General features: G+C 38.2%; 1 protein-coding gene across 3 annotated transcripts in view; it reads right to left on the reverse strand.

The window, feature by feature from the left end:
• Nucleotides 1-20,905, reverse strand: part of NCAM2 (neural cell adhesion molecule 2) — a 193,772-nt gene that overhangs the window by 87,633 nt on the left and 85,234 nt on the right. For all 3 annotated transcript variants that reach the window (XM_083611286.1, XM_083611288.1, XM_083611287.1), the window contains exons 2-6: nt 12,879-12,953; nt 9,203-9,409; nt 6,551-6,694; nt 4,286-4,423; nt 1,773-1,890 (exon numbers count right to left, since the gene is read on the reverse strand). In XM_083611286.1, the coding sequence (XP_083467412.1) occupies nt 1,773-1,890; nt 4,286-4,423; nt 6,551-6,694; nt 9,203-9,409; nt 12,879-12,953 (682 nt within the window). The remainder of the gene's footprint in view (nt 1-1,772; nt 1,891-4,285; nt 4,424-6,550; nt 6,695-9,202; nt 9,410-12,878; nt 12,954-20,905) is intronic.

Raw genomic sequence — 20,905 nt, forward strand, 5'->3', positions numbered from 1 at the left:
AAGAGATTAATAATTTAAGAAAATGAACAATACTAAAAGAAGGCACCCATTTACATTTTTGAAAGATAAGCCTCAGAATTTTTTTAAAGATGTTATCAGGGGGACTTTTTTTCAATCAATGATAATTGCCATTGAAAATAACGTTTTGATAAAATCTGCTGATTTAGTTGCTTCTACCTATGAAGGAACTTTTCTGTGGAAAGATCCGCAAGGTCAGATTTCAACCCCCCCAGTGAGCACAAGAGATCTCATCCAGCAGTTTATATACAGGTGGGCACTATAAAAATAGCATGTACAAGTCTACTACTGTAATTCTCAACAATGAAAAAAATATTGCTATGAATAATTTCATGCTAGACTGAGTATAGTACTGGAATTGCAGCCCTTTCCTTTTAAAATCTGTGCATCTATGTGCAAACTGCATCAGTTTGCAAACTACAGCTTTTATAATATTTATTTAAATAGATAAGCAGAAAGAAAAAAGTTGGTAAAATAACTTCTCTGAGAGATGAACCCTCATGCTTTTAACATAACGGAAATGGTATTTTTATGCAATACCTGAGTCAGATTTTTTATGTTCAAAATTGCAGAAGCGGCTTTGAGAAGGAGGATGCTTCTGCACACACAACTGGAAATACTTGTTTAGACAGAAAAGCTCAGATTTTTGATTGACTTTTCTCTTAAGCACCTCTTTGCTCATTACAATTTACATATGAGAGAAATATGAGATTTGGGACAGAATCCCAACAAAATGTTTTATGGAAAAGAAAGCATCTCTCAACAAGAGGTGATTAGTAAATAGAAATAAAGTTTGACCATGGACTGCATTATAGTCTATGTAGCAATGTTTCTAAACAAATTATCTTATCCATATGTGGGAATACAACTGAACTTGTATTCTAAAAAGGTAAGGTAAAGGACCTCTGGACGGTTAAGTCCAGTCAAAGGCAACTATGGGATAAGGCGGTCATCTTGCTTCAGGCCCAGGGAGCCGGCATTTGTCCACAGACAGCTTTCTGGGTCATGTGGCGAGCAGGACTAAACTGCTTCTGGTGCAACGGGACACCGTGATGGAAACCAGAGCACACGGAAATGCCATATACCTTCCCACCGCAGCGGTACCTTTTTATCTACTTGCACTGCCGTGCTTTCGAACTGCTAGGATGGCAAAAGCTTGTATTCTACATCTAATTGGCACTGAAGATTTGCATACAAAATGATGGAGGCCCAAACCACCTCAGTCAAAAAGGGTAAGAGAAACAACCTAGCCACACTTTCAGTGGGTAGAATAGAGAGTTGCACGTGGGGGAAAGCCTGCAGAACTGCTCCAGGCTCCATCCACAGTGCAGCAGATTGAGGTGTGTGTATTGCACCCCTCAGTCCCTGGAGACACATCTGGATGTACTGCTGATGGATCATCTGGATGACAAGCTGATGACTGCACTGAATATGAAAGTCTGAACTTTTGGCTGAAGCACTATCCACTTTGGCAGTGTAACTCAGATATAAACAAAGTGAATAATATTTCAGGATCCGTGCCTTTCTTGTATTTACAGCATTCAGACAATGTTTCATGTTAATTTTGAAGGTTTCAGATAGCACGAAGTCCAATTACATGACATTTCCATCAGGAATAAAGTAAAAACAAGAACAAAATACCTGCTCAATTAGTGACCCTTTAAAAAGAAATCCCTATGAGTTCAAAGTTTTATTTTCACCTCACTATTCAAATGTATATTTGAAATATCTCTGCAGCATATATTTGAGCTTACCTATACCAATTGATTTCAGGTTCAGGAGAACCCATGGCTCTGCAGAATAATGTAATTGACTCTCCTCGATCTGCTGTGGCATTAAAGGACTTCTGTAGCAATGTGATAGCTGGAGGAACTGAAGAAAATATGGAAAATGGATGTAAGGTTAGATAACTGAAAGCACACAGATCCCTCTTGTTTCTTAAAGTAACTTTGCTATAACCATTTCATTTTCGAACCATAAATGAGGCCGATGGATAAGTTTTAGTCAAGTAAAATTCAGTTACTTATTTTACTTTCATCAAGAACAGGCATAGGCAAATGCAGCCCTCCAGATGTTTTGGGACTATAACTCCCACCATCCCTGACCACTGGTCCTGTTAGCTAGGGATGATGGGAATTATAATCGCAAAACATCTGGAGGGCCGAGTTTGCCTATGTCTGATCAAGAATATTAGCAGTTTATAGTTTCAGTTTTAGTCAGTTCAGAGTTAACTACTGTACAGTACTTCTATCAGAAGAAACCATGGATATTTAAACCTTAATTGTTAGGCTCTAAACTGTTAACTCTTAGCATTTTGATGCCATCTTAAAATTAAAAATTTATAGTGATTTTTTGACATAAATGCATGATAGTTTTTAAAGGTTACTGCAGTATAAATGCTTTAAGGAGTTCATTACTGGAAACAGGAAAAACGCCTTAACAATAGCACCTTAGATTTAAATATGTAATTACTTCAAATGAATTGCAACTAATTGCTAACTACATATTCCACACAAATTTGTAAACATCAAAACATTTGAAACATAATGCCTTTTAATTTTTTGTTTGGTGCACTATATTTATTAAAACAACATTCCTCTTACTTTGGGTAGTGTCCTTCAAGATGACTGCAGCCTGCCATCAACCCTGTTGGCTGAGTTTGCTGTGGCTCCTAACCTGAGATCAGCCAATAGCTGACCCCTACTCCCCAAAGCCAAACCTTTCAAGGAATGGAGGGAACTACAGGCAGCAGTAAAACCATACTATCCAACCTTTGAGAATAGTGAAGGCATTCATGCGCTAGGGAAGTTTCTTTCCTGGTCTGCTCAGGCTAATGAGCTCAAAGGTTGGTTTTGTAGCCACAACAATATCTCAGGATGGTCACCAATATCTTTTTACTACTTCATTTTTTATTATACTATGTCTGCATGTATCTTCATTGTGGAAGGAGGGAATATAAATGTTTGGTTTGGCTGGACTGTGCCCATTCTATGCACTATAAAGGTAAAGATAATGGTACCCCTGACCGTTAGGTCCAGTCGCGGATGACTCTGGGGTTGCATGCTCATCTCGCTCTATAGGCCAAGGGAGCCAGCGTTTGTCCGCAGACAGCTTCCAGGTCATGTGGCCAGCATGACTAAGGCGCTTCTGGCGAAGCAGAGCAGTGCACGGAAATGCCGTTTACCTTCCCGCCAGGGCGGTACCTATTTATCTACTTGCACTTTGACGTAGTTTTGAACTGTTAGGTTGGTAGGAGCTGAGGCTGAGCAATGGGAACTCACCCCGTCATGAGGATTTGAACCATGACCTTCTGATAGGCAAGCTCTCGGCTCTGTGGTTTAGACCACAGCGCCACCCGCGTCTCTTCTATGCACTATACCACACACTTAATAAAAGGTGCCATTTTGAAAAATAATAATATAGAGTTGTATCTAATGAAATCATAGAAGATGATTAACTGAAATTCAGAGGTCTGCTCTAAGTCATACACAACCCATAATTAAGGTAGTGTTTAAAAATAACACACCTTGGATTCAAAGAAATGTTATGTGAGACACCACTTGCCCCATTGGAGCACTGCCACCTTCCCAGTATGGAACTGCCTTTCAGCTTATGCAGGGCACCTTTGGACCCAGGCCTATCTTTTTAATCAAGATACTTCTGCTGAACTGAAGATCATTTAAAATAAAAGGTTTGCATGGATACATATATGTAATAAATGGCTACAACCCTGGTCACATGTAAACTTTAGGTGCACAACAATAGTCACAAACATTAGATTATATGTGTGTGTGTGTGTGTGTTTGGCTGCAGCATCATTAAATGAAAGTCTCAAGGTGTAATTTAACAAGCTGATAAAGTTGCTACAGTAATGAGCATAATATTGAATCCTTGATTATTCTGAATTATATAAGTGGAGGTTCTCCGAATGTAACATCTAGCTCAATTTCTATTATAAACTGGAATGTGAACTCAATGGTAAACTATTACCTTGATATTATAGTATTAGAAAAAATGATTTTGTTCATGACTTTTGCCAGACCTCAGCTATTTACACACTTAGAGTAAGCTACAGCATATTTTGTGGTAATAACAAGGAAAGAGAAAGCACTGAGGGCCACACATAAAGGGTGATAATTTAGATTTACGGAATATTTTGTTTGGTGCTAAGCAGAATTATTTAAACACACAAAAACAGGCATCCATCTCTCTCTCTCTCTCTGTATGTGTGTGTGTGTGTGTAAAACTGTTCAGTTTTGCTTCTTACCATTTACAAGTACAATGATATCCCGAAAGTCAATTTCCCCTCTGGCTTCTACTCTTCCTTCACATCTGTAAACACCTTCATCACTTTTATTGATTTTAAGAATTTGAAGATTATTGTTTGGCAGCATGGCAAACCTATCTGGAAAGGCATGTAAGATATAAAATAGTATCAGTAAGTGAAGGCACTGCTGGGAACATAGTTGTGAATTGATAAAATTTAAACTATTCTGCTATACTATCAGAGAGCTCATCAACAAAACATACTTCAATTTACAAGTAAAATGTAATTCTAGAAGCTCAGTTATCCTATATCAAATGCTTCATGTTGTCTTTTTTTAAAATTAACAAATGTACCTCTTATAAACAACAGCTCATCTGACCCATCATACCTTACAAACTTTCCTAACAAGAAATGAATATCAGAACATAGAAAAGGGAGGCAGGAAAGAAAAAAAGAACAGAGGCAGGAAGAGAGATAAAGAAGTAAGTTAGAGAAAGCCAACATGGTTCCCTCCAGACAATGTTACGCTGCAGTTCCTATCATTCTGACCTCTGGCTATGCTAGCTGGCTTGGGCGTGTGCAAGTGGTTGCCCAACAAGCACAGGAAATGAACCACATTGGCCATCGGAAGGCTATATATGAATTTATCTATGGATTCTCAATCATTTTTATAAGTCTCTCTCCTGTTATATGACGTTTCCACACACTGAACTCTTGCATGTCTCTACCATGTAACTTATATCAGGAGAGTGAGATAGCTCATGGTTTTGAAGTTTTAACTTTTTGCCACCAATGAAGGTTGTTGAACTCGTAATGCAGGGGTCAGTCCAAGCTGGTCCACAAGGCTGTTCTCACCCAAACCATGCCAATATCCTCCTCTCAGGTGTGAGGTGGGTAAGGGTGCAGCTCCAAAGGAATAATGCAAGCTCGAAAGCACTGGCAGAGAACCCCACTAGGGTATGTATGCCACTGAGGGGGATCAATGTTGAGTGAGACCCCCTATTGTTTGCAGGTGAGGTTTCATAGCACATCTGCAAACAGACATTTTTGCTTTCCAGATGCCACCTGCAGATGGAAAATGTAACTGCTGTAACTCAATGTAACTGCTACATTAGTAACAGCAAGCCTGTTTGCAGGCACACTCCCAGTGCCAATCAACTTCAAATGGTTGCAACCTGATATAAAGTCAGATGACTGACCAGTGGAGGCCCTGCCCACCTGTCAAAGATGGTCTGCAGGGGGGTTAGGAAGGAGAGGTTCTGGCCACCTGCTGAATCCATTGCCCTACCTCTCTCCTAATGTATCACTTAGAAAGCTCCCACAATGATTTAAATAATCCAGAATCAACTGACTGATGGAAAATAGGATAGCAGAAGACAAAGAAAGAATAATTCAATGCTCCAAATCATGGCAAAACCCAACAACCATAGAGCAGATATTTATCTTTTGTTAAAATTCAGTTATTTTCCTGAAGTGTAATTCAGCATATTTTAGCTAGTTCTCAGAATTTACTAAGGTAGTATAGAAATTAAAGTAGAATTGAAGTCATGTACGAGAAAAAATATGGTCTTGAGGGTCTAATCCAAAGACCAAACAAATGAAGATTAACATGACAGTTCTTGAATTCATTGGTCTCCATGACTAACCTAATTTACAACCAAGTTTAAAAGCTAAAAATCTACAAATGTCTTCCCACAGCTGTTGACTAGAATTATTTATTTTTGTACTTGGCAAGAGTCTGCCTAACTGTGGGGTTACTTAACAAGAAGGTACCAAACATAGTCAGTTTGTAAGTTCAAGAGGAATCCTGAGCAGAGAAGTCTCAAACAACACAGAGTCTAACATAACCAGGTAGATAGTCCTGTGGCCACAACCACCACTTCTTTGGGAAATTTCTTTCATCACTGAGTTTGTACATAGGACCCAAGTAGTCACCAGGGTTTTTGTTTTGTTTTCTCTTTTTTTTTTGGCCAGTTTTATCACGTGGCTTTCATCGCCAATCCCTAAGCTATTTACCTTTATTTGCAATGGAAAATTAAATTTCAGAGGGATATATCAGGAAAAGGACTGCATCGCAATTTAATAGTAACATTAATTGCATTCCCCATCTCCAGCAATATAACATCTCAATGACCACATTTTACTCATTATTTTGCTAGAACAATAGGTGTTTCATTACTATATCAGAACATTAACATAAGTGCCTTTAAACTGGTTGAATGTAGAATGAAAACAGATAATTTAAAGAGTTACCAAAATACTAACTGTCAGCAATATTTGAGACTTCCTCATTTTGATACAACCAGCTGACAATAGGTGCAGGTGAACTAGTAACACGGCAAATGACTTGTACATCTTCTCCCTGTACAAATTCTTGTGGGGATGAAATATCTTGGAATGTGAGCTTTTCTAAGAAAGAAGGAAAGACAGTTTAGTTAGTAGCTTCTACCATTTGCTGAGAATTCCAAAGTACATTACTTAGGTAACAAAGAGAATTTACTTAGCACTTTAAAGTGTTAAAAGTATTTCACATGCAAGTTGGGTAAGTACGATTATCGTATTGTTCTGTTGCAGCAAAAAGACAAGGTTGATGGCAAAAATATACAGCAGGGCATCAGTGCTATACACTGGGCAACAATTTAACTTTTTGAATGTTGTCTAGATTTATACAACTGATTTAGGGTATTTTTGCACTGCTGAATCAGGAAATGGCATCCGTTTCTCTCCATCAGGTCAGGTTTACTGTAAACTGAATGGTGGGCATTAATAAAGGTAAGTACACGTAAATTGCATGTTGCTTCACCATTTTTCAAACTTCAGGGCTTGAACTTCCATTTCTTAGAACTCCTGGAATGCTCAGCAGCAGGGAGGTCTCTCTTCAGAGTCCAACAGTAGTCAGCCATCATTACTGCGTCCCAGCGACCCTGATACCTGGTCTCCATCTCTTTCATGTCCTGATGGAATCCCTCCCCCTGCTCGTCACTCATTGAACCCAGGTTCTCAGGAAACCAGTCCAGATGTGAAAATAGGTAGTGCATCTTGACGCTCATGTTGCAGCCCAGGTTTCTGAAAGCAGTCAGCATGTTGTTGACAAGTTCTGTGTAGTTTCTGGCCTTATTGTTGCCAAGAAAGTTCTTCACTACCAGAACAAATGCCTTCCACGCTTCCAGTTCCACTTCGTTCATTGACTTTCCGAACTCTGGATCTCTGATGAGCTGATGGATCTGAGGACCGTCAAAGATGCCAACTTTAACTTCTCCATGGTCAATCCTGGAAAAGCCTGGCACAAGTAAGTGAAGCAGTCACCATCCTTGTCCAGAGTCTTGGTGAACTGCTTGATTAAGCCGAGCTTGATGTGCAGCGGTGGGAAGAGTATTCTGTCTCTGTCCACCAGAGGGTTGTTGATGACGTTCCTTTCTTTGCAAGGCACCAATTCCTCCCACACAGGCCAGTCCTTCTTCGTGTAATGCTGAGCACGGTCCCTACTATCCCACATGCACAGAAAACATGGGTACTTGGTGAAGCCAGACTGTTGTCCCAACAAAAAGTTCACCATCTTCAGGTCAACACAAATAAACCACTTATGCTGATCATAACCAATTTTCTCCAGCACATCACCGCTTCATAGTTCTCCTTCAGTGTAGTCGAGTGAGCCAGGGGTATAGAAGCAAACTGGTTGCTGTTGTGTAGCAGAACACATTTCAGTGATCGCTTGCTGCTGTCACTGAACAGTCTCCAATCTTTGGGTTCGTACTGTGGCACTCCAAGCTTGAGCAGAAGCTGCGCAATATCTGCACAGTACACCAAGTCCTTCTCTTCCGAGAAAAAACGGAGGTACTCTTGATGCCTGTTGCGGAAGAAGCTGATGCGAGCACTGTCAGAGAGTGGGTTTTTTCCCTTCAATCTGGATGCCAACAGTTCGGCAGAGTCCTTTGACAAGCTGAGGTCACGAACTAGATCATTCAACTCCTTTTGGGAAAATGGATGTGGAGCATCATCTTCAAGAATCACTTCTTCTTCTTCATGTCCTTCAACACTGGAGGCATCTTCGTCACTAATGTCAGGAAGTTCTCTGAAGATAGGCACTGGAATTTCATCACAATGAGCTACAGGACGACGTGCTGATTGAAGATCAGGATACTTGAGGCTGCTCCGGTTATTTCTGTTGATCCCAGCTGCACCAATTTATGGAAAATTTCGAGGTTTTATGACTTCAAACTGATCCCTTTTCGACATAATCACCCAGAACTATCAGACTTGAATACTTCTTGTCATTAAAATAATCATTTCCAATCAAAACAATTATTCAACATGGCATTTTACCCCCACCAACTTCTTCTAAAATGCTCCACACAAGCGTACATGTGAACAAAAACGTAAAAAAAGACATGTGGCCATAGCTCAAAAACTTGACCTGATTGAGCAAAACCAATGTGACTTTTGGATTCAGCGCATCAGATTTGTCCTAAATCAACTGAAAAAACACAGACAACAAATTTGTTGTTGACCAGTGTATTCATTTATTTCATAAAAGTCATACACTGCTTGATTGTTGTTGTTTTTTAAATCACATCAAATTTGTTTTCAAAAATACCAGAATACTTTAAGTTTCTATTAACAAAGACAAAACTATTTCAAGTTAAAAGTAAACCATTGTTGTTGTTGTTTAGTCATTTAGTCGTGACCAATTACTATAAATAAGTCTTCTGCTGCCATCTATTACAAATATATATATGAAAATTTGCTTATTTCAAAGTAATCATTGAGTACATACAATACTTAGCACTGAGTAGCCCCAATATAATGAATACTTTTGATATAAAGTTTACAGAGCACTTATATTCATCATTTTCGGTACAACATGATGGAAGAGAAGCCTCACTACTGAATTTATTTTCACCTTTGGATTTTACTTACGGTAAATTTCCAAAACAACAGTAGCCTCTTGAGTCTGTCCTCTAGAATCTGTTGCTTGACACCTGTATATTCCAGCATCTTCCACATTGGCATTGTAGATTGTTAACCGTGATCTGACACCTTCTTTCTGTACTACCACTCTTTGATTAGATACAATCTTCTCTCCTTGTGGGTTGTACCAATCTATACTCTCAGCCTCACCAATTACTAAAGGAAAGAAGAAAGAAAGACAACAATGTACATAATGAATAATGGACACGGTATCAGATACATTTCTTTAAAATATGCTATGCTCATGTGCATCAGTTTGGTTCTATATTTTGGGACAATATCAAGCAGTCTCACAATATTATGTCTAGTAGGGGTCTTCCAGAAGTTTGATTTTGTTAGGGGTGTGCATCTGATTTTACTGAATCCTAAATTAGAAACAAGCAACACAAAATGGCAGGTTTCAGGCTTGTCTAGGATTCCCATATTTCAAGAAGTAAAAATTCAGGTGATCTTGCAAAAAATAAAAGCTCAACAACTTTTTTTGCAATCTCGCCAAAATAAAGCCCCCTAAAACCCAGGCATTTCCTACAAAATGAAAAAAAACAACAGATGGGGATGTAGGCCCCCCAAAAGAGGACATGTCTGGGATTTTCCGGATGTATGGCAAGCCTAGGGTCGTCCAAACCAAAGAGGAATCTGTCTGAAGTACCTTGAACTGAATCAAGAACAACTAAAGTGATTTGGAGATACCTTCTTTTTTATATCTGTGGACAGTGTGCCTGCAAAAATCAAACCATTTCTCCCAAGATTCCAATGTAATGAAATTCCACTGTAAAAGTGGGAAAGCGGAAATAATTTAATTGGGTCTCTGCAATCGCAATGCTTCAGGGAAAGGGTGCTAAAAAGTACTATATCACTTTGTTTTTACCAGTTCTGCTTGTTTTGCTAGTTCTGCTAATGACATTTGTTTCCAAAATGATAGACAATCGAGTCTTTCTGCCTTTGTGTCATTGCCCAAGCATCCATTCCTGCATTGATATAATTTTTAAGCTGCTTGTAAAAACAAACTCTAAAAACAACAAAAATAAAAAACAACAACCATTCTATCTTTTATTTGAATAAAACAACTGAAATGTAGAGTATTTTCAGGAACAAATTATTCATTAGTGGTTGACATTTGATTAGCTAGGTTTTGTTTGTATTACTTCTTTTTGTAATAATCTTTAATTATCTGCCATTAACTCAAAATTCAATTGGTCGGAATGAGTAGCCATAAAAATAATTACATGGAATGAACTTTGTACTTTCTCCTGTCCTAATATCATTTCAAAGTTAGAAGGTAGTGACCCCATGGTTTATAGACCTAATAATGTATACTTAAATTCTAATGGGATATCTCATTGTCTCCTGGCTATGATATGACAGTAAAATCAACTCCTTTCAAATCTCACTTGGAAGCACATTGCAGAGATTCTGAAGCATAAATGCAGTGGAAATGTGATTTTCAGAGTTAAGACTTAGAAGGAAATTCTACCAATACCTGTACTCATTAAATGAAACTCCACATTGTTCAGATAGTTTAATTTATTCAGTAGCCACTGAATAATTAGTGCCAGAACATTTCTCAATGTTTCAGTTCATTATACATTTTTAATACTTTGTAATGCATTTGCAGAACAGGTAGAATTTTCTACTCAGTGATCTAAGTACCAGGAAAAGATTCCCCTCTAAATTTCCATACAAAGGGTTACTATGAAAAGCTCAGGAGCACATCCAGTAAAATAGAAAGCAACTCTATTCTTGCTATCTTTTCAGAAGTGAAAAGAGGTCATGCCCAGTGCTACTAATGTTTCCAACCAGCTCAGTTCTTCTCTCACTTAATTGCCTTAGTTTGTACCCTCTGCAAACTGGCTGCTTCAATATGAAAAACTCAATTCCTACCCAGGGCTGGCTCTACCATTATTTAGAGGTGGTGCCTGCATTATTTTTGGGGCGATGAAAGAGAAGCAAATTATTAGTTTTTTAATTTATCATCGTCATCATTGTCATCATCATAAAATTTACATACCGCTTGATTTTATATTATATATATATATATATATATATATATATATATATATATATATATCAATATATATAAAAATATAAATATATATATCAATATATATCAATATGTATATATATACATTGTCAGGAAACTGCCATCAGCTCAGAGGCGAGAGGTGGAAGGGCAGTTGGGTTACAGGGAGCCTCCAAAGATCGTGAGAAGCAGCACTTTGTGGAGGAGGAAAGCCACGCCTCCAGTGGGCAAGGGGTCCCCCTCTGCCCATGCCCTCTTTGCGCAGTTGGTTTTAGCACAGAGAGGGGAGGCGTAGGGTGGGGGTCAAAAGACTACTCTGCTGGGGAAAGTTTAAGGACCGCCCACTCCCAGATTCTGCTAGCGACTGAGCAGACATGGAATTGAGTTGATCTGCATTGTGAACGTTTTGGACAGATAATAAAGCCTTGAAAAGACCAAAGGGGAGTCTTGCCTGTTTGCTCTCGAGCAACCACGCATAACGTATCTCAATATATCTCAATCTATCTCAATCTATCTCTATCTATCTATCTATCTATCTATCTATCTATCATCTATCTATCTATCTACACAAAAAGATAAAACAATAAAACTGAGAAAAATTCACAACAATACTTTAAAAGATACAAAATTTCTATTTTATTTTACTGCCAAATTGCTTGTGCAATTTTTTTTTAATTTTTTTTTTGCTTCAAGTATACCATCTGACTTGAAGGGAGCACTATATGCTGTTCTACCTGAGGCTGCCAAGGTCTCAACCTCCCCTTTTGCTCCTTAGACTAGTGATTCCAGACCCTTAGAAAGGAATATTCACTTCTGAAAGTTTGCATTTAAGGGACCGTTTCACCGGGTGCCTGTGATCACCACATGGCACTGAATGATAAGAAAACACAATTCAAGCAAAGCACATTCCACACGGTTCAATGCTATGGGGGGGGGGGGATAGAGTTGGAGAATACGTAATTTATACAGTTCGTGCAAAGATCAGGGACCATTTTCCAATCAATCAAATCAAAATAATGTCAGACATTATTCTCAAGTGGGGTAGCTGCTTTCTAATGCCTACAAATAATTTTTTTTGCTTCCATAAAAGCTCTGCATGATCAGGCTTCCTGTAGACCAGAGAGTATCTATATTGATATGTAACTATATATAATCTAAAATAGTACAATGAAATATAAAGTGCACACAACATTAAGAATCCAGGCTGGTGCATCAAAAAATAATGTCAAAAAATATTACAAAATATTAGGTTGAAACTGCACTCTTCCTCATAAAACTCCAGCACACATCTGGTTCCAGGAAGTGTCTTATGACCAGGCAGGAGGGCCATAAATATTTGAAATTTCCTTGCTCAACCACTTCCTTCCTTCCATCAGCTCATAGCTTCTTCTTTCACTGATGTCTGTGTAAGATATTGCCTTGCCCCATATTCTCCAATCTTAGATTCCAAGCCTCAAATACTCACATTCCCATCAGGCCAATGAACAACTTTGTTACACTTCCTTAACCATCCCAATGCTTAGCTGCTTGCCTCCAATTGGTGTACACACTAGTCACACGTGAAAAGGGATAGAAGTCAAGTTGAAATTAAGCAAATATACATACCTGTGCATGTGAAGAATTTGGATACACCCACACTGACTTCTACCTTGCTGAGGGAAATTGACACTTGTAAAAGTGCTGCAAAATAAAATAAAATAAAAATTATTATTATTGAAGCAGAATTTTCCATATGTCCACAAAGAGAAAAACTTCCACATATTAAAACCATAAGGAGAATCATGTCCCTACAAATTAGATTCCTCTCTGAAAGAGCCTTACACCCTACCTCTTGGAATACAAGCGCCACAGACCAATATTTAGAAGCAGAATCCAAATATTAGGGGCAGACATACTCATGTATAAAAAAGGGGGGGGACAGCTAATGAGATTTTTTAAAAGAGACAATCACGTTATTCTAAACACATCACACCATCTATTAATTTTTAAATACATTTAGCTAAATCCAGACTACGCTAGATGAACTCAATGGTGTCTAAATAAAATTCACACGTAAGTAGACCTACATGGTAGTCCTTGAGTGACATTGTCACAGATTGTTACCTGCACAATGTCCCCAAATTACAGCCAGTTGCCACTTGCTATTTTCCTTCTGGAAACAAAACAACAACAACAAAACCACCTGTGGCAAAAAAAAAAAAGACCCTGAAATGCATTGAATTTTGCCACTGGGATGTGTTTACTACAAGCCAATGTTAGCAGACTAGGGTGAATAAAAAAATCAACAAAGGTCAAGAAACGGTGGGGCATATCCATATTTCTCTAACCAAAAGCAGTTCTCTTGAAGGTTTCTTAATGGAATCAGAAAAATATCCCATTTACCATTAATGTTAGTTAACATTGTTTCTCAGCTGCAATGTAGCCCCCCCCCCCCGACAAGTTACAAAATTTTCATAACACTTTAAAAGATTTGTCATTTGTAAAAGGGGTCATATTCTGTTTAAAGAAATCCATCTTGCTTACTACTCAGCCTTCCCATCAGCAGAACTATCATAAGAGTTGCTTACAAAATGATTCTGTGCCCAGTCTGCTTGCAGTCAGCAAGCTACAGCTTTCCTCTCAGCTATCAAACGGAATAAATATTAATGTTTAGTGTGCGGCTACATCTCTATTTTTTTCTTTACTTGATTCCACGTGTGAGGAACCCTGAAAGTTACTAGGACCATGACAGAGAGACAGAGAGTGCTTCCAAAGGTTAGTGAAAAATAAAAATAAAAATCCCATTTGTGCCCTGCTATCTACCATAAAAGCTTAAAACTCATCAGAATGTGTTAAATCACTCATTGCCAATGAAACAGAATATCATGTTTACTGAAAGGGGACAGAAGACCATGGTTCTGAGCGACATACAATTAAAACAGGAAAACAGAATTCTGAGTAAATTAGTGATGCTGGCTTCTAAAAAGTTCCAAACTGCATGCAGAAAGTAGGAATTGTCCTCTTTTGGGGGTCTTCTGGCAGTTCCCCCACTTCAAGAAGTGAAGTTACAGGGAACCAGGCAGAGGGCCTTCTCAGCAGTGGCACCCTCCCTGTGGAACACCCTCCCATCAGATGTTAAGGAGATAATGAACTACACAATTTTTAGAAGACATCTGAAGGCAGCCCTGAATCGGGAAGTTTTTACTGTTTGATATTTACAATGTTTTTATATGTTCTGTAAGCTACCCAGAGTGGTTGGGGAAACCCAGCCTGATGGTGGGATATAAATAATAATAATAATAATAATAATAATAATAATAATAATAATAGATCAATAGCAATGGGCGTAGCTGCAATGTTTAGCTGATTAATAGGCTAGATTAATGAGTGCATTTTTGTAGTGGTTAAAAAGTTATCTCTGATTAATTATGCTTCACATTGAAATCATTCATTGTTTTTAATGGGATGCAGTCAAGCAAGAAGGGCACCCTAGTGTTGTTTATGTCCCCCTTCCCTACCCAGAGGAGCCCTCTGTGCTACCAAAAATATATTTCTGAGGGTTGGGGACACTTCAGAGCAGTATGGGACATGGCACAAGAGACTGCAATGTTTGCTTGCATTGGATGCAACCTGTAGTATTGTGATGCTACAAGGACAGACAGCACAGCAGAAAACCTATTCAGGCATTATGGAAATGGAGTAAGTTCTTCCATAAGGAGGAAAACGTTGAGATGAATATGTTAGCTTCAGCCCATCTCTCTTCCTTTTCATCACCTTCCATGAGTTGGCTGGAGAACCACACTGCCAAATTTGAAGAAGACCGAATTTCCAAGGATTGCTGAATACACTAATATTCAGTTGGCACAGATTGCTCCTCAACTTAAACAACATGAGGAGGAATAGAATTTGAAGGCACTGGTATTAAAAATTCTAAACTACACTTATAAATGTAGGCACAACTCTAGTAGTAACAGAATAAAGGAAAGAATATAAACACATGTTCTACATATGGTTATTTAATAATTATGAAATAGAAAACAAAAAAATACCATATGCCCTCTTTCCCCAGCCCAGCCAGAAGCATCATTTCTGGCAAGGCTTTATGTAAATACGGTTTGAGAGAATTAAAAATAAATAAATCCCTGATGCAGATTAGAATCGAAAAGTATTTCCTTAGTGATTAGTTGAGCAATCTGTGCTTATGAGGTAGTTAAGCAAACTCTATTACCGGTTCATGGAATGTTCCCTCATCAGTTATTTGAAGTATGACATTTAATTAAAATGAAAATATTCTGAAGGGATATCAGTGTCCAAAAAAGTTTTATGTCATGACCAGATGTAAAGCTGTAAAGACACAACAGGAAGTACTAAGATGATGTGATGAAGCTACTGCATAAAAGGCAGGAGAAGATCAGTTCTAACTCGCATTTATGCTTGTGCAGCCCATGGTTATTCACTTGTGGAGCATCTATCACATCCATCTCCCTGCTGGTTTACTGTGGTCAGAGCGGAGAGGTGAACGGCCCTTCCTACCTCTTGACAACAATGGAGGAACATATTACACCGCACATGTTTCTCCTCTCTGCTGGTGGAACAATAACTGCAGTGGATCTGTAAAGAGGCGTGTTAGGGAACTTCTAGCTGGTTTAGACATCCACCAGTGTGCATTCATATCTGCTTCTGGAGTAACACTTACGCCACTTCTTTAAGCCCCTCAAACAGTCAGCTTGAGTGACATGTAAACTTGAGTGACATACAACAGCACTTCCTCCTCCTCTACCCTGCAGTCCCCTATGCACCCTCAAGATCTGCTGAAGCATTGGGGGATCCTAGAGTAGATTTTTTAGAGGTGTGGGGAGAGGAGAGAAAAGGGAAGTATTGTTATACAGTACCCTTAGTATCTCAATTTACACATTATATTTCTCAAGTTGCTTGTGCACTATATCAGAAGTTAATTATCCTTTTGCTATTTCCTATTTCTCCATATTTCTTTAATTACTGTGGTACCTTAGCTGTCAAACTTACTCCATTCCAGGAGTCCATTTGACTCCCGGAACCATTCGAAAACCAAGGCACTCAATCGGAAGCCACAGAAGCCGTGTCAGACGTTTGCCTTCTGAAAAATGTTCACAAACCAGAACACTCACATCCGGGTTTGCGGCATTTGGCAGCCAAGCCATTTGACAACCAAGCTACCACTGCAAGGTACCACTGGTATCCTACAGACATATTCTACAATAATTATTTTCTTATTTTTCGGTGAACAACCTTAAGCCATTAAAAACAAAATGTAAGATAGTAAATTCCATTTCCATAATATGTTATTGATTGTTACTAAGTGATATCCAACAACAGTCAATTCAAATATTATCTGAAATGTGCAGATGTGTAATAATATGTTTCTCTATTTCTAAAAGCTAGAAATATGAATCGTTCCTACTCCTAGAACCCATTCTCAAAATTCCCCTTCCCACTGGAAATGTTTCTCCATTGAAGTAACTCTATACCCATGCTGTACCATGTGCTTACCATATAAACAGGCTCCATATATGACCTGCTGTCAAGATAGAAGTGTTTCTTCTCTATATTCTTCTTCTTCTTCTTCTTCTTCTTCTTCTTCTTCTTCTTATTATTATTATTATTATTATTATTATTATTATTATTATTACAATAGAACTGACTTTTAGACAGGTATGTGGCAGTAGTGTATATAATGATTAAACTACGGTTACCAGATTTCTCCCCCCCCCCAATGAATAGGGGGACACATTTCAACTTCAATGGATTTTGTATGGGAACTGATTTGTAAATCTGGGGATTGTCCTTGGGAAACGGGGACGTCTGGTAACCTTAGATTAAACCTTTCCTATTTGAGAAGTTGGGAGGCACCATATTGTGGAAGCTTCCCAAGTGATTTTGACCCACTGTAATAAATGTGTACTCCATTTTAAAGATGAGCTCAAGTGTTTTGCTTTGCTTTTGAGTTCAAAAACACAAAATTTGCATCCCTGAATGCTCAGCCTTGCTTATTTATGTACATTGAAATCAACAAATCTGTTTCCTCAAAAAACGCAATTGTGTGATGAATCAATAAATATTCTTAGACAGAACCTATGCACATTTAAATAGGTCAACAAGAAAATGCATGATCTAGTTAAGATGCCTGCATTGCAGGGGATCACTTCCAACTCTACAATTCTATGATTCTGTGATCATTAATTATTGCAGTGGGAGGAGAAAGATTCGGCTGATTAATGTCCTCTGCATGGCAACCTCTGCCATCCTCCCAAGTAGCTTTATGGCATCAGCTTTTGGCAGTTTACATTGCGCAAACTTCCACAGGTCCTGTAAGCTGCACCTGCCAGTTTTGACAAAACAAAACTTTAAACTCTACTGAGGTCATTTAGAGTTTATTTTTCCTCCTCCCATATTTGGCAAACAACAGTCTCCAGAGTCCCAAAGGTAATGAAGGATGTTTGTTGTATTTTTTAAGTGTTTGCCATTAAGTTTCAAATGGGAATTTTTTTCATCTGTTGTTAAATCAGTTATCATATGTATTTAAGAATTTAGGATTTATTCATAAAATCACTGAGATTTATCAACATGAACTGAAAATAAGTTGACTAATTCTGAAGAGTGAGTCTAACTTGTTTACCAATGACTACTCTTCATTATACTGGTATTATTATGTTCCTAGCCTGACTGTGTGTAATATTCTTCGTTGTATCATCAGGCAAAGTGATCTTAGTTTCTCTACTTATGGGACTGAACTAGAAGTCACACAAAGTTCATTCAGCCCATGGGATTTTCAAGATGTTTCCAGTGTAAGAAGAGTGATGCAAGTGTTTCATCCTTTGGTACAGAAAATAAATATATGGATGCAACAAGCCAGAACAAATTAGGTGCATTTAAATCCCATTGTAATCAACAAACTTTTAAAATTTATGGCACTACCTAGTCAAAGGTAAATATTTTAAAGTCTAATTTATCTAAAAGGAAGCCTAACTACAAGCTTAACTCTCTTCTGTTGAAATCAGTGGCACTTAAACATAATGAACTTTGGCTTGATAAATTATGTTAAGAAGTAAGTTCCAGTTTCAGTGACACAACCTCAGAAGTTGCTATCCTTAGCCCCAGCCTGAGCAGTTGCTATGGTAATACTGTGCTGAAGATTGTTATATGCAACCTTTAGTAAGCTGGTATTCTTTCAGTACCTATGCCATTTTTTAAAAAGCATTATTTATGCTAAATTGTGTGTTCTATTTTTCAAGGCCTATATGGACCTTGAAAAACTATGTTCATAGGGCACATTCTTAATTCCTGACTAAACACAGCTACACACCTAGGATTTGGTAGCTACCCTCTAGATTGAGAAATGCTTTGAGTCAAGTCTTGAAGCCCAAAATTTTAATGAACGATCCTAGGTGTATAACTGGTTAGTCAATGATTAAGAATGGGGCCTATAAACATTTTCAGAAGGCCCCTGGTGTCCTGGCTCAGTTTAATACAGAAATTTGTATTAATATGTGATTAGCTTCACATACATTATTAATATTAGTTGTAACCTAACTTTCAGAGGTACAAAATGCCCATCCCTGCCCATTCATTTTAATTGGAACCGGTGAGTCAGCTCTCTTGAAAATACACCCTGGGGTGTAGGAAGCCCACACTTATTTTGAATTACACTATACTGCAGAGAACTTTTTGTAGAATCAGTGCAATTACTTTAAGTTAAGGTAATTTGGGGTCAGAATTCTATTACATATCTTGAACTTAATTTGGACTATTTTTTTTAATGAAGTGCTTAGGATTCTTGCTAGGAAGAAAAGTCTAATAGTACTAACATCCTTTTTGCAGGGGTCGTAACATTGTTTGTAGTAGCTTGGATTCAGAGGTCTGGAAAACTGTAGATGGCGGGCAGTAAAAATCCCTAAAACTCTAAGTAGAAGGCTTCTATTTAACATTTTTGGAATACTGTATCCTCTTTTCCAAGCTATGTCAAAGCTGCTTTGCAAATTAATAAAAGCCATTGTCCACACTGCAGCACCATATTCCCTGTGGGATGTTCTGATGAAACGACTGCTTTCCCCTACAGTAAATGCCTGAATATTCTTGCACAGAGACTTCTTTATATAAGAACAACAATAAAAAAGACAATATTGCAGGGTCTTACTATTTTACATATCATAACAGATTCATTTGAGATATTTAACAGAAGAATGTAAATGTAATGTTCACTATGGAATTATGTTCAGTTGTTTGCATGCAGTAAATTATAATTTATCTTAAACATTGTTGAACTAAAACTTTTCAGCCATTAAAGCAATTGCTAGGCAAAGCAGCAGGCTTGCTGCTCAGAAAGTCAGCGGTTCGAATCCCCACGATGGGGTGAGCTCTCATTGCTCAATCCCAGCTCCTGCTAACCTAGCAGTTCGAAAGCACATCAAAGTGCAAGTAGATAAATAGGTACTGCTCCAGGGGGAAGGTAAACAGCGTTTCCATGCACTTCTCTGGTTCGGCAGAAGCGGCTTAGGCTGGCCACATGTCTGTGGACAAACGCCAGCTCCCTCGGCCAGTAAAGCAAGATGAGCACTGCAACCCCAGAGTTGTCCGCAATTGGATTTAACTGTCAGGGGTCCCTTTACCTCTAGGTAAAGCAGCAGTATGCTGTGCTAGAAAAGCAGAAGTTGCCTAAAATCTAAAAGGGTTTGGGCTCAACTCAAGAGTGAAAGGCTTGTAAATTAGTGATCTGCTATACATGGCACTACTGTACATGCTATTTTAATGCCCCAACATTTACAGTTTAACTATGATTGTTTCCAAATTAGCATTGAGCCATTTGTTTCAAGCGTCAGTATTGAAATGGAGTAACATTTCCGTTGAAATTATTTCAAATAAAATGGAATGACATTAAAGGAGGATTAAAGAAATATAAAGCATCTAGCCATGTTTTTGTTCTCCCTGCACTGTTGGAGCAGGTAGAACAAACCTGGGAATTGAAGATTTGGGAAAACTGGTGCACTCAAGTGCTGCTTATGGGATTCTCAAAGACATCTCTGTGTGGTCACTGTGAGAACAGGAAACTAAACTAACTGCTTGGGCCTTTGACCTAGTCCAGCAGGGTTCTTCTTATGCTTTTAATGTCTTTGAACAAGTATATACATTTATATGGGCTATCTTCTCTTCCTGCTCCTTTCCCCTGCCCTTTCTTCTTCATGACTGCACAGAGCATGGTATGGCACAGTCTATTGCGGGTCCCCCCCACCCCAGGTTTCTTTTGTCGTGCTTTCCCCCCTCATTTTCTTATAATAGCATCTACTTCTGCAATGTCTGTAGTCATATATCTATTGCCTGTTTGGGATTGCTTTTTCTTTTTTTAAGAAAGTAAACGCTTAATGAAAAGTGCATAACTTTTTTCCAATAAGTGCATGGATTTTGGCTACGCAAGTACCACCACTAATCCCTGAAGACAGAAAATATAATAAATGATTCATCCCTTCTCTAAACACAACCTTCCAGCAATCTTTCTAATATCCAACACAGAATGTCTTTTTAAAAATCATCATTTAACAAGTTAATGAGTTACTGGGGTATATAGATCTGTTATACAAAATATGGAAGAGAATCAAATACGGGAAAAGGTAATGAGTAAC

This window comes from Podarcis filfolensis (assembly GCF_964270895.1).
Source record: "Podarcis filfolensis genome assembly, chromosome: 4".
NCBI classification, from domain to species: domain Eukaryota; kingdom Metazoa; phylum Chordata; class Lepidosauria; order Squamata; family Lacertidae; genus Podarcis; species Podarcis filfolensis.